At 53.4% G+C, this 12,400-nt stretch overlaps 1 protein-coding gene across 1 annotated transcript in view; it reads left to right on the top strand.

The window, feature by feature from the left end:
- Positions 1–12,400, top strand: part of rev3l (REV3 like, DNA directed polymerase zeta catalytic subunit) — a 44,204-nt gene that overhangs the window by 4,589 nt on the left and 27,215 nt on the right. Inside the window, exon 2 of the mRNA XM_076273145.1 lies at positions 11,901–12,090. Within this exon, the coding sequence (XP_076129260.1) occupies positions 11,901–12,090 (190 nt within the window). The remainder of the gene's footprint in view (positions 1–11,900; positions 12,091–12,400) is intronic.

The following is a 12,400-nucleotide window of genomic DNA, read 5'->3' as shown; positions in this document are numbered from 1 at the left end:
CTCCAATACCAGATAAGTCTAGATACGCTGTAGCCAACCTCTCTAGGCACGCAATCAATTTTGTTAGGGTGTATCATTTTTTAAGGATGGGGCCTATTGCTTAGAACTGGTTGTCTGAATCAGGAAAAAGGTAGCCTACATAAAAATGGCCTCATTTCAAGCCTCATTTCAAATGTCATATCAAATCATATTTCTTTTCATTATCAGTCATTAAGCATGTAGATGATTGGTTTAGTACCAACAATTTTCCTCTCCCAATGAGGAATCCCTGTGAAGTCAAACTCATGATTCTTGGCTATTCAACATTCCTCTGTGTATTCTCACCTCCGATCTGGCACACGGGCTGTCTAGCAGGGGCTCTGATAGCAGGCAAACCACAGACCTTCTAGGCTGTTTCTTTCTGTGCCAAGAAGATAATAATGATTTTTAAAAAGGAAAAAAAGCACGTTTGTACAAAAGACCAATTCATTTTGAAGCATCTGATTCATAACTTTCTGTATCGGTGTCCTTGAATGCCTGCCAGGTCTGCAGGAAGCGAGGGAGTGAGAGAAAGAGAGGGCACGCTGGTCTGTGGACACACCCGTGGGCAGGCATGTCCAGGCTGCCCTATAGCATTCAGCCAGCCAGTGCAGCAGTGGAGCAGGGCAGAGCTATTAACCAGCGCCGCTGCTGTTGTTTACCCGGCAGCGAAAGTCTAGAAATGTGTGCTGGCGGCTCGGCTAGGTCTGAGCCCTACTCGGAGTGATGAATTGGACATTTCACCCGAGTCAGCACAGCAAGTGTGTTGTGATGGCTGACCAAAGGCAGCATGCTCACTGCAGTCACACACAGGCATGTAAACTTGCTCAGAGGCCATGTGTCAGACCTGTTAATCTCTTTATTAGTGATGTGCCAACTCCCAGATGTTACACACACACAAACACAAACACACACACACACACACACACACACGCGCACACACACACACACACACACACACACACAAATGATGGGATGGTTGCTGATGTGCCCCAGCATGTGCCATTTTGTTGGTTTTCCAGTGCATACTCACACACTTTTTTTGATTGGGCTCTTTCAGTGGGTGGGCGTCCTACTTGCAACCCTCTCAGATCCCGGGGGTGGGGTAGGTTAGTCCGGCTCTGCCCTGCTCTGCTCTGCTCTGCCTTGCCTGCGGCTCACTAATGCTATTGTTTCCAACGGCTTCTCCAATCCCTGGCTGTTTGTGGAGAAGTGGTCTTGGTGCTCCTGACAGATTAAGACCTCATTAGAAAGTACAAGAGAATTTGGCACAGAGACCTTGTGAGCTGGAAAGGAATGAATGCTAAGGACCTGTCATGCTGTGCCATCCAAACCACACACACACACACACACACACACACACACACACACACACACACACACACACACACACACACACACACACACACACACACACACACACTCTCTAACTTAGATGGAAGTGAATTGCATTGGCTGTTTAAGTTTAAGGAGGCTTTTTGGTTGGAGCACTATTGTTTTCACTTAAAGCTGGTAAAGAATGTGCTGATGTGGTTCCCCTCCTCCCCCTCACTGCATCAGTACAGTGGGTACTGGTCTGTAGTGGGTACTGGTCTGTAGTGGGTACTGGTCTGTAGCGGAGCAGTGGGTACAGGTCTGTAGTGGGTACAGGTCTGTAGTGGGTACTGGTCTGCAGTGGGTACTGGTCTGTAGTGGGTGCTGGTCTGTAGTGGGTACTGGTCTGCAGTGGGTACTGGTCTGTAGTGGGTGCTGGTCTGTAGTGGGTGCTGGTCTGTAGTGGGTACTGGTCTGTAGCGGAGCAGTGGGTACTAGTCTGTAGTGGGTGCTGGTCTGTAGTGGGTACTGGTCTGCAGTGGGTGCTGGTCTGTAGCGGAGCAGTGGGTACTGGTCGGTAGTGGTGCAGTGGGTACTGGTCTGCAGTGGGTGCTGGTCTGTAGTGGGTGCTGGTCTGTAGCGGAGCAGTGGGTACTGGTCTGTAGTGGGTACTGGTCTGTAGCAGTGCTGGTGGATTGGGACGCTTTGAGCTGGTGCTCTCTGCAGTGCATACAGCATACCCTCACACTCATAATAAAGGAGGCTCATCTGAGGGGGGGAGGGGAACAGGGGCTTCTAGAAGCCCCGCGCTATAAATAGCTTCGCTTGTTTCTAAATGAAGCCTGGCTTGCTTTTGACACCAGCGAAGGAATGCACAATAGGACAATTAAATTAGGAGCTGGAATAGCATTTCCTGTGGTGTGGCGTGCACTGTACCCATTTGGATCAAAATGGTGCTTATTTACCAAACTCTATGTTGTGGCAAGCCATTTATAAACCTTCTAGTATCCCTCCTTCATTTTCTCTCTCCCAATCTCTCTCTTTGACTCAGCGCTGTGCGCTATGATGTGTGGCAGTGAGGCATGCCATGAATATCAAATGGTGAGCGGGCGGTGGGGGGGCACGGGGCCAGAGCGCTCGGGGGGAGAGAGTCCTGGCGGCCTGGCAGCCGCTCAGTCGGTCTCGCACGGCTCCGCGGGGTCATCACACGTCTGCGTCGGGGCGCCGGACACCGTCCAGGACTGTGATGTGTGCACACGTTTCCCTTTCTCTTTGTCTGCTTGAGGGGGGCTCCCATGTGCGTGGTTTCTTTAGGTCTGTGTTATGGTTTTCTATTGGCTGTCCATCCTTAAGGAATCTGAATGACTGGACTATGGTCCAACTGATAATTAGGTAATTTCCTTGTCTTTCCTAATCAGTTTAGCTGTAGTCTTGCAGGTTATCTAATCACTCTGCTATTCTCCTCTCCCTCCATCCCCTGTCTCTCTCTCTCTCTCAGTACGTCATGTCACTCTCTCTCTCTCTCTCTCTCTCTCTCAGTACGTCATGTCACTCTCTCTCTCAGTATGTCATGTCTCTCTCTCTCTCTCAGTTTGTCATGTCACTCTCTCTCTCTCAGTATGTCATGTCACTCTCTGTTAACTCTGCGTTGTGTCCTGTGGTGTGGGCAAGCCTGGTGTGGTCAGTGAGGCGGAGCAGATTGCTGCTGTCACCGTGGCCTTTCACCTGAAAGAAGAGAGCGGGAGAAAGAGAGAGAAACCCTGCCATTTTCACACACACACACACACACACACACACACACACACACACACATACACACACTCTCTCTCTCTTTGTCACTTACTCACTCTTCTTTAGATGGTGGTCTGTGCTCACCATTGTAGGAGCAGAGCAGGAGTGTCTAGGGCAGTGGTCACCTCTGCGTCCCTCTCCATGTCGGGCTTTGCGGGCCCGATGGCTCAGCCCAGAGCTGTGTGACTCATATTGGCCTGCGTAGTTTAGTGTGTCCCCAGGAGTGCGACCACATCCCTCACTAGTGATTTGTGTCTTTCCATCCGCCTTGCTCTGCTTGTCCCATGTGGCTGCCACCCGGTCAGTTTTAATTGCAAGTGGTCAGCCTAAAAGCTCCTTGGCGTCTTTACTGGGGTGGCGTGTGTCTGCGCAGTCCAGACCCCACTGCCCCAGGGCTCTGGCCAGTCCAACTCTGTGAGCTGTGCTGGGGACGTCCTTCCCCCGGTCCCGCCCCCTGCTCTTGGTCTCCCTGAGGGAAACGGCCGTGGGCTGTGGTCACACACATGTGGCCTTTGTCTGGGTAATTGTGAGCTGAGAGAGAGAGAGAGAGAGGATGACCACAGAGTCTGAAGTTCAGACAGCTAAATGGCTCTGCCTGTCAGAAATAGGCTCACAATCTCTCTCTCTCTCTCCAAGCCAGTCAAAAAAAATGGTCCCCAACCATTTTCCTATCAACATCTAGACCTGCAGCCGTGTGTGTGTGTCTGTGTGTGTGTGTGTGTGTGTGTCTGTGTGTCTGTGTCTGTGTGTGTGTCTGTGTGTCTGTGTCTGTGTCTGTGTGTGTGTGTGTGTGTGTGTGTGTGTGTGTGTGTGTGTGTGCACACGCGCAGCTGGTTGTCTGACCTGCGTATGTCCCAGTCTCCAGCACAGTCGGGCATGATGACCTCTGTCCATCCAGCCCATGCTGTTAGCCATTAACAATTACCTTCAGGCTAATCATTAGCAGCACAGCAGCCTGTCAGTGCCTCCGCTGTCACACGTCCTCACCAAGGTGTGCTTTTCAGCCAGTGGAATCCGTAGGCTGCAGATCGGTCATTGAGGGTGGTTTGTTTGGAATGGGATGGTGAGAGTTTTGGGAAGTCCAGCTTCTTCCCAGTTGTGATGCAGTGTGGTTTAGCGTGCTGTTTTTGGTCAGCCACTGAGAGAGAGAGAGAGAGAGAGAGAGAGAGAGAGAGAGAGAGAGAGAGAGAGAGAGAGAGAGAGAGAGAGAGAGAGAGAGAGACAGACAGACAGACAGACAGACAGACAGACAGACAGACAGACAGACAGACAGACAGACAGACAGACAGACAGACAGACAGACAGACAGACAGACAGACAGACAGACAGACAGACAGACAGACAGACAGACAGACAGACAGACAGACAGACAGACAGACAGACAGACAGACAGACAGACAGACAGACAGACAGACAGACAGACAGACAGACAGACAGACAGACAGACAGACAGACAGACAGACAGACAGACAGACAGACAGACAGACAGACAGACAGACAGACAGACAGACAGACAGACAGACAGACAGACAGACAGACAGACAGACAGACAGACAGACAGACAGACAGACAGACAGACAGACAGACAGACAGACAGACAGACAGACAGACAGACAGACAGACAGACAGACAGACAGACAGACAGACAGACAGACAGACAGACAGACAGACAGACAGACAGACAGACAGACAGACAGACAGACAGACAGACAGACAGACAGACAGACAGACAGACAGACAGACAGACAGACAGACAGACAGACAGACAGACAGACAGACAGACAGACAGACAGACAGACAGACAGACAGACAGACAGACAGACAGACAGAGAGAGAGAGAGAGAGACAGACACAGAGAGAGAGAGAGACACAGAGAGAGAGAGGGAGAGGCAGAGAGAGAGTGAGAGAGTGTGTGTGTTGGTTCACATTTTTCCATGAGCTAGCTACTGAGCAGCATGTGGGTGTTGCTTCTCTGCGCTGGCAGAGGGGTTTGTGGGGGCGGGTAGGCGGGCAGGAGGAGTTATCGAGCAGGAGCCGGAAATCAATGGGGAATGAGGTCAGTGTCACCGGAGCCTTCTGGATGCCTGAGAGAGAGAGAGAAGTAAGAGCCAGAGAGTGAGCCAGCAGACTGACAGCCAGAGAGAGAGAGAGAGAGGGAAGGAGAGAGAGAGGGGGAAGGGGAGAGTGAGAGAGTGGCATAAAAGAATAGACAAAAAGAGATCACCAGCCAGATAGATAGAGGGATAGTGGGGACAAAAGGAGAGTAGGAGAGAGAGAGAGAGAGAGAGAGCATAGTGCAGACTACAGAGAGAGGGAGAGAGAGAGCATAGTGCAGACTACAGAGAGAGGGAGAGAGAGAGCATACAGCAGACTGCCAGTCAGAGACTGAAGGCAGTTCCAGGCGTCACCAGCTGCCAGTGCGGGAGAGGGAGAGGGAGCGGGGTAAGAGAGAAAGAGAGAGAGAGTGAGAGTGAGCCCTGGAAACAGCCTGCCATGGTAAACACAGAGCAACACATCACACAGCGCTCTGCTGCACAGCCCAGCCAAACAGCCCAGCCAAACAGCCCAGCCAAACAGCCCAGCCAAACAGCCCAGCCAAACAGCCCAGCAAAACAGCCCAGCAAAACAGCCCAGCAAAACAGCCCAGCCCAGCTCAGCGCTGCTGACAGCCTGGCAGGCGCAGTGGTGGGCGGAGAGATTGCCATGTTGATCGCAGCACCATCACGGCAGGCCTGACTGCACTGACACAATGGAGGCACTGACACAGGAGGAGAGATGCACAGAATGCCGGCCTGCCGGCCTCTGGGCAGGCAGTGGCCATTGCTTTGAGGGTGGGGGTCCTCTGTGCGCTCCTGAAGAGCCAGGGAGACATGGAGAGGTCAAGCAGTGCTTGGACAATAATGATGGACATGTCATGTTGACTCTGCAAAATGCTTAATCCATAAAGCAACCAACCATCTGTCTGGCTGTCCCTGAGAATGTCAGATGTAAGCAAAATCGATTCATGTCTTACCCATGGAGGCACTCTGAACAAAACACACGCGCACACGCACCCACACACACACACACACACACACACACACTCGCACTCGCACTCGCACTCGCACTCGCACTCGCACTCGCACTCACACTCACACTCACACTCACACTCACACTCACACTCGCACTCGCACTCGCACTCACACTCACACTCACAGGGCTGTCTTAACTGTCTGTTATGTGGCAGATAAACAAGCTGGTTTTAAGGCTCCTGACCTCTTCAGCTGTCCTGTGCTGCCCAGCCCGGCTCAGCAGTTAACCTTACACCCAACGCCGCCACAAATAGCCACTGCAGCAAGCGCGCCATGATTGTGTGTGTGTCTGTGTCATTAGGCCTGCACGAGTCTGCACTCCTCCCCCTCATCTCTCTCTCCTGCTCTCTCTCCCTTGTTATTCTCTCCGTCTATCTCTCTCTCACTTCCTCCCTCTCTCTCTCACACACACACACACACACACACACACACACTCACACACTTGTACAGAATACATCGGCTACACCACAGACACAGAGATTCTGCCTTTGTTTTCCACTGCAGAGCAATTGCTAATTGAACCCTTTCCTGTGTGAGTGATCTCCTGGGGGGGGGGGTGTAGTGTGGCAGTGCTGTAGATGATCACGATGCTGTGCTCCTGCTCTGCCCAGACAGCCTCTTATTGCTGGGCGCGGGAAGATGGATAGCTCCCCGGGAATTCTGGGTAATTCGCTGATGAAGCACAGGCACAATTGTCAGTGCCTTGTTTCCCTGCTGCAAGCGTCGACTCTTGGCCCAGACCTCATGCGAGCACCTGATTGGGCGAAAGCTGCTAAGAGAGGCTGTGGTTGAAGGCATGGCTGTTCACATTTCGCCTTTTTTTATTTCTTGCCTCGTCTTGCCTCCTCCTCTCCCTGCTGTCGTCACTGTAGCCTCAAACACCCTCTCTCATTCGCTCTGCCTCTCTCTCTCTCTCTCTCTCTCCCTCTTCCTCATTCCCTTTGTTCTTTCTTGCTGCCTGCAGTGCTTCACTAGATGTTTGCTCTTCCTCCTAGACACACACTTCACAAGTCACTTTTCTGTATTCATCCGTAATCTTACACTGATTGTGCATCAACGGTGTTGTTTGCTCGATTTTCTTTCTTCTTCATTCAAAGAGAAACACAGGGACTGCCTTGCTGGTCCTTGTATTCCCCAGCTCGCCCGTTTTTCCGGGAGGAGTTTTTGTCGGAGACCACAATGCAGTCTCTGTTGGGTTTGGACTGTGTGTCACACAGTCTCTGTCCACCTGGCTGCAATGACCATCGCGTACCAACTGCGAGCAGAGACCTGCGGCGTGGAACAACAGCGGCGGCTCGTCCTGACATTTACACTAATGCGTTTGAAACGAGCCGCTGTCTGGACGCCACGCGATTGAGCAGCAGCCCTCCACACGCCCCGCAGCAGTTAAGTCGTTAAGGACATAGCGGTGTGTACGAGACGGCCGCCGGTGGCAACACAGGCGCCTTATTGAACACCGGTCCAGACGTCACAGACATCTAACAGTCTCCCATCCCATGAAGCTACTCTTAAGTATAGGCCACAGGAGACACTGGAGCTGTGAAGGTGGCTGGAGAAAGAGCTGGATCTGCAGTCTTGCTTATATTATTTCCTCTGCTCCATGCACTGGCTGACCCCGCTCTCTGTACAGACTCACACACACACATCCACACAGCTACTCCTTCTGGCTCACTGCCAGGATGGCCCTGTGTGTGTGTGTGTGTGTGTGTGTGTGTGTGTGTGTGAGAGCGAGCAGCACATCGTACTGCTTACTAGTCTCGGTGTGTTTGTTTCGGTGTGAGTTGGGTTCACTGGCTGGGTGACTGGGTGGTGTAATGTGAAGTATGAGTATATTATCTAGGGCCAGTTTCTCTATCGCACACACACACACACACACACTGAGTCTTCCACCGCCCGCCATCAGAAAATCGCGGCTAGAACACAGATCCCATCCATCACGGCCGCTGCTTCGTGATAAACCTGTCCGTGCGTCCTTAAGCTGACCCGCAGGAACGCCCCATATCTCTCTCTGTCTCCCGGCCAAGTGCGCCGCCGCCGAGCCCAGTGCACTCATCCCCTCAGCACCACTGCTTTATCTGCCCCTTATTTACGCTCTGCCTGATGGCTCCCAGCGCGCCCTGGTGCCAGAGGTCACACCTGCAGGCCCCGCAAGGGGCTACGGAGGGCCCCCTCACAGGCAGCTTCATCTCCCTCCTTACCACCACCACCACCACCACCATCCCCCGCACCCTGCAGCTCCGTCAGCCAGCCCTTCCTGCCATCAATCAGGGCGGCCGTGTGAATGGGCATTCATCACAGACAAGGCCTGCGCTCTGTCTGGGCTGCGAGCGGCCAGGCAGGCAGGCAGAGATGAGCCGGTGGTGGACGAGGGAGAGGTCATGAGTGGAATGAGGAAGTGCCCGGTGGTGGTGGTTGTGGTGGTGTCATTCCAGCTCCAGTACATGACACCATACTATGTCTGTGTCTGCGGAGAGCCACTGTGCCATTGATCTGACCTGGACTCAAGACTGGCAGAAGAAGAGAGGAGAGAGAGAGATGGGTGGGGGGAGGTGCAGAATGGAATGACATGAGCAAGAGAGAGGGAGCGAGAGAGGAGGGGGCTGTTCAGGCACATGCTTTGCTCACGTGCAGGGCTGCTGCTGCTGTTGCTGCCTCTGCTATGTGCTGCAGTGGAGGCAGCGTCTCTCTCTCTCTCTCTCTCTCCCCCTCTCTCTCTCTCTCTCTCTCCCCCTCTTTCTCTCTCTCTCACACTGCCTTTCATTCACTCAGGAGGAGGGGAAGGGGTAGAGGAGGAGCAAAGCCCTTTCAGCTGTGGACAGGAAGCTCCTCACACTCCCAGCTCCGCTCTCCCTCAGTCCCTCACAACATTGTCCTCTCCTTGTCCCTCCATGACCACGTGGCCTTCCTCTCCACCTCCTTCTCCATGTCATGCTTGTGTGTGTGTGTGCTTTTGCATTATTGGGCTTTATTGTGTGTAGGGTGATATTGTGAAATCTTGGGCTTCATGTCAGTGAGTCATACCTCTTTTTTTCTCCCTTTTCCTTCCTCTTTTTTTTCCGAACACATTTTCTCTGTCTCATGCTTTCCCTTTCCCCCCCAGTTTCAGGCAGCTGGGTAGAATCAGTCATGTCCACCTCCCCACTGTCTATTTGGGCTTGTGCTCACCAGCCACGTTACCTAGCAACTGCAGCAGGAGCAACTACTGTCTACTGGTGCTGGCGACGTTTCTAGCGCACATACGCTTACACACACACACACACACACACACACACACACACACACAGAGCCTGTCTGCTCCTTTTGCTCATCCTGGCGGGGCCGGGGACTCTCAGAGGGTTGACCCAAGCTGTTCTCTCGCTGCGTGGCGTTTAGTCCTGCCCGTCCTTCCTTCCTCAAGGAAATCTCTGGCTCTGTGCCAGCGTCTCTTCCTCATGCGTCCTCAGCCACCAGGGAGCCGGTCAGCCGGCTAGTCCACCCACCCACCCGCGCTCCGCTCAACTCTCGCAGGTACCCCTCCTCTCTCTAGCCGCCCGCTCTGAGCGCTGCTGTGTGGGCATCTTAGGGGAGCCCTGGGGATCCAGCTGAGGCGGTCAGAGGCTGGACTGGGATGGCAGCAGAGCGTTGGTGGCTCGCAGCAATGTAGCTTCAGCTACAAGCTAGCTCCTTGGGGAGCCGCAGATCCACACCACTCTGCCTGCCATGAGTCTCTTTGTGCCCTGGACGTTAGCACCCCCCCTGGCCCTTCTCAGCAGCCCTCCTGTCCTCTGGAGGCGTGTGTGTTTGCGGTGTGTGGGTATGATGGAGCACGTGTGGGCTGTGCCGCCAGCATGGGCATCCTGAGCGGTCAGGGGTGTGGGGGGTCTGGACGAGCCCCAGCAGGGGTGTCTGATGAACATGCTGGGACTGCTGGCCCAAAGCTACGCCGCCCCCTCCCAGGCACGGCTCGTCTGCCCACCTCCTCTAATGTGGAGGGTTGGAGGTGCAGGCTGGCATCGTGCACAGGTGGTGGGCACTGGCATGCAGATGGTTGTGGCCATTGTGGATGCCTCCGCTTTCCAAATAGCAAAAAACGTGTGTAATGATGCCAGGGAGCCAGGGCTTTGTCTCCACTTGTGGCAACAGATGGGAGGAGTGTGTGTGTCTGTGTCTGTGTCTGTGTCTGTGTGTGTGTGTGTGTGTCTGTGTCTCTGTGTCTCTGTGTGTGTGTGTGTGTGTGTGTGTGTGTGTGATGGGGGTGTGTTAATATATGATGAGTATGCTGTGGCATGGGATGAGTGTGTGGACCTGTAGAGCAGCCATGTTGCCCCTCCTCCAGTCCCAGTGGTCAGAGCCATCTGCTCAGTCAGCTGGGCTTGTTGGCCAGCAGCAGCACAGGACCAGGGATGCGTCTCCATAACTGCCCTACTGTCCTGGGCGTGTTCATATGTGAGGGATGCGTCTCCATAGCTGCCCTACTGTCCTGGGCGTGTTCATATGGGAGGGATGCGTCTCCATAGATGCCCTGTCCTGGGCGTGTTCATATGGGAGGGATGCGTCTCCATAGATGCCCTGTCCTGGGCGTGTTCATATGGGAGGGATGCGTCTCCATAGCTGCCCTGTCCCGGGCGTGTTCATATGTGAGGGATGCGTCTCCATAGATGCCCTGTCCTGGGCGTGTTCATATGGGAGGGATGCGTCTCCATAGATGCCCTACTGTCCTGGGCGTGTTCATATGGGAGGGATGCGTCTCCATAGATGCCCTACTGTCCTGGGCGTGTTCATATGTGAGGGATGCGTCTCCATAGATGCCCTACTGTCCTGGGCGTGTTCATATGGGAGGGATGCGTCTCCATAGCTGCCCTGTCCTGGGCGTGTTCATATGGGAGGGATGCGTCTCCATAGATGCCCTACTGTCCTGGGCGTGTTCATATGGGAGGGATGCGTCTCCATAGATGCCCTACTGTCCTGGGCGTGTTCATATGGGAGGGATGCGTCTCCATAGATGCCCTGTCCTGGGCGTGTTCATATTCAGCACACAGACATTTTCTTGCTACCTCTGCAGCTTTACTCTTCATTAGCGAGTATAGCAATTCTCCTTTGTGTTGACTGCTCTGACCAGTGTCCAGCTGAGGACATGACTCGGGCCATCCCGTCTTTAATAAGACTTTTAATGTGTGGGCCTGCAGGGTTTTGGCAGCAGACGGACGGTTTGAATGGCCCCACTTTGGCCCTAATGGAACTCCTGTTTGTGCTGCGCACTCAGGTCCGCGCTATTTTTAGTGCGCCTGATGACCTCATAGGCAAGCACTTCCACCGCGCTGGGTACTTTGAGCAGCACACTGGGTGATTTAGCTAATGGTATGCTTTACACGGCTCGGGCCAATCAATCAAGACTGTACACGGCTGCACTCAATTCATTAGGCGGTTGTTTGGCAGGGGTTGGTCAGTGGCAGGTCATCTGACTTGACATGGCTAGAAAGTACATGATGCCAATACTGCTGATGGGCTGTCCTCTGAAAACCGAACAAAAAAAAAGAGAAAACTCCTTGCATAATCATCAGGGAGAAGTGCACGCTTTGAAGCTGTAAGCAGTCGCCATTCAAAAAGAATGTGAAATTGGTTCTTCAGGGATCATGGTGCTGTTTGTGCCGGTTGATTCGTCATGTGGCTGTTCAGAGGATCTTTGCCTTGTCCTTAAAGGGGCTGTGTCTGCTCTTTGTGTCTCAGGCCAGAAGACGTGTCTGCACCTCCACGGCGTCTTCCCCTACATCTACGTCCCCTACGATGGCATCAGCCCGCAGCCCGAGCGCTACCTGCGCCAGGTGGCCTACAGCATCGACAGAGCCCTCAACGTCTCCATGGGCAACCCCTCCTCCAACGCCCAGCACGTCTTCAAGGTGACGCTGGTGTCTGGCATGTAAGTCAAATAAACATGGTTTGCTTTTCTATTGTCACACACACAGAGCCTCCAGATCCCCCCCCCCCCCCAACTCCCCGCTACATTAAAAAGGACGCCACGGTTTCCAGGAGGAAGTTGTGCTGAAATATCAAACCTGCTGTTTTGGTCCTGATATGTCACAGCAGGTGAACAAGGGATTGTGAATGACACCACTCAGTTACTCCCCTGCTTGCCATTTCCTCCTATCTAAATCCTCCTCATAAAAGTGCCGGGACTGATCTCTGAATGACCTCTAGTCTGGGTGTCCGTGTGGGATGGCTCAGGCAGG

This window comes from Alosa pseudoharengus, unplaced genomic scaffold, assembly GCF_046254945.1.
Source record: "Alosa pseudoharengus isolate Yale_2024_CS ecotype anadromous, Long Island Sound unplaced genomic scaffold, YU_APseudo_1.1 YU_APseudo_1.1_scf_7, whole genome shotgun sequence".
Taxonomy (NCBI): domain Eukaryota; kingdom Metazoa; phylum Chordata; class Actinopteri; order Clupeiformes; family Clupeidae; genus Alosa; species Alosa pseudoharengus.
This window is presented reverse-complemented; position numbering and strand designations above follow the sequence as displayed.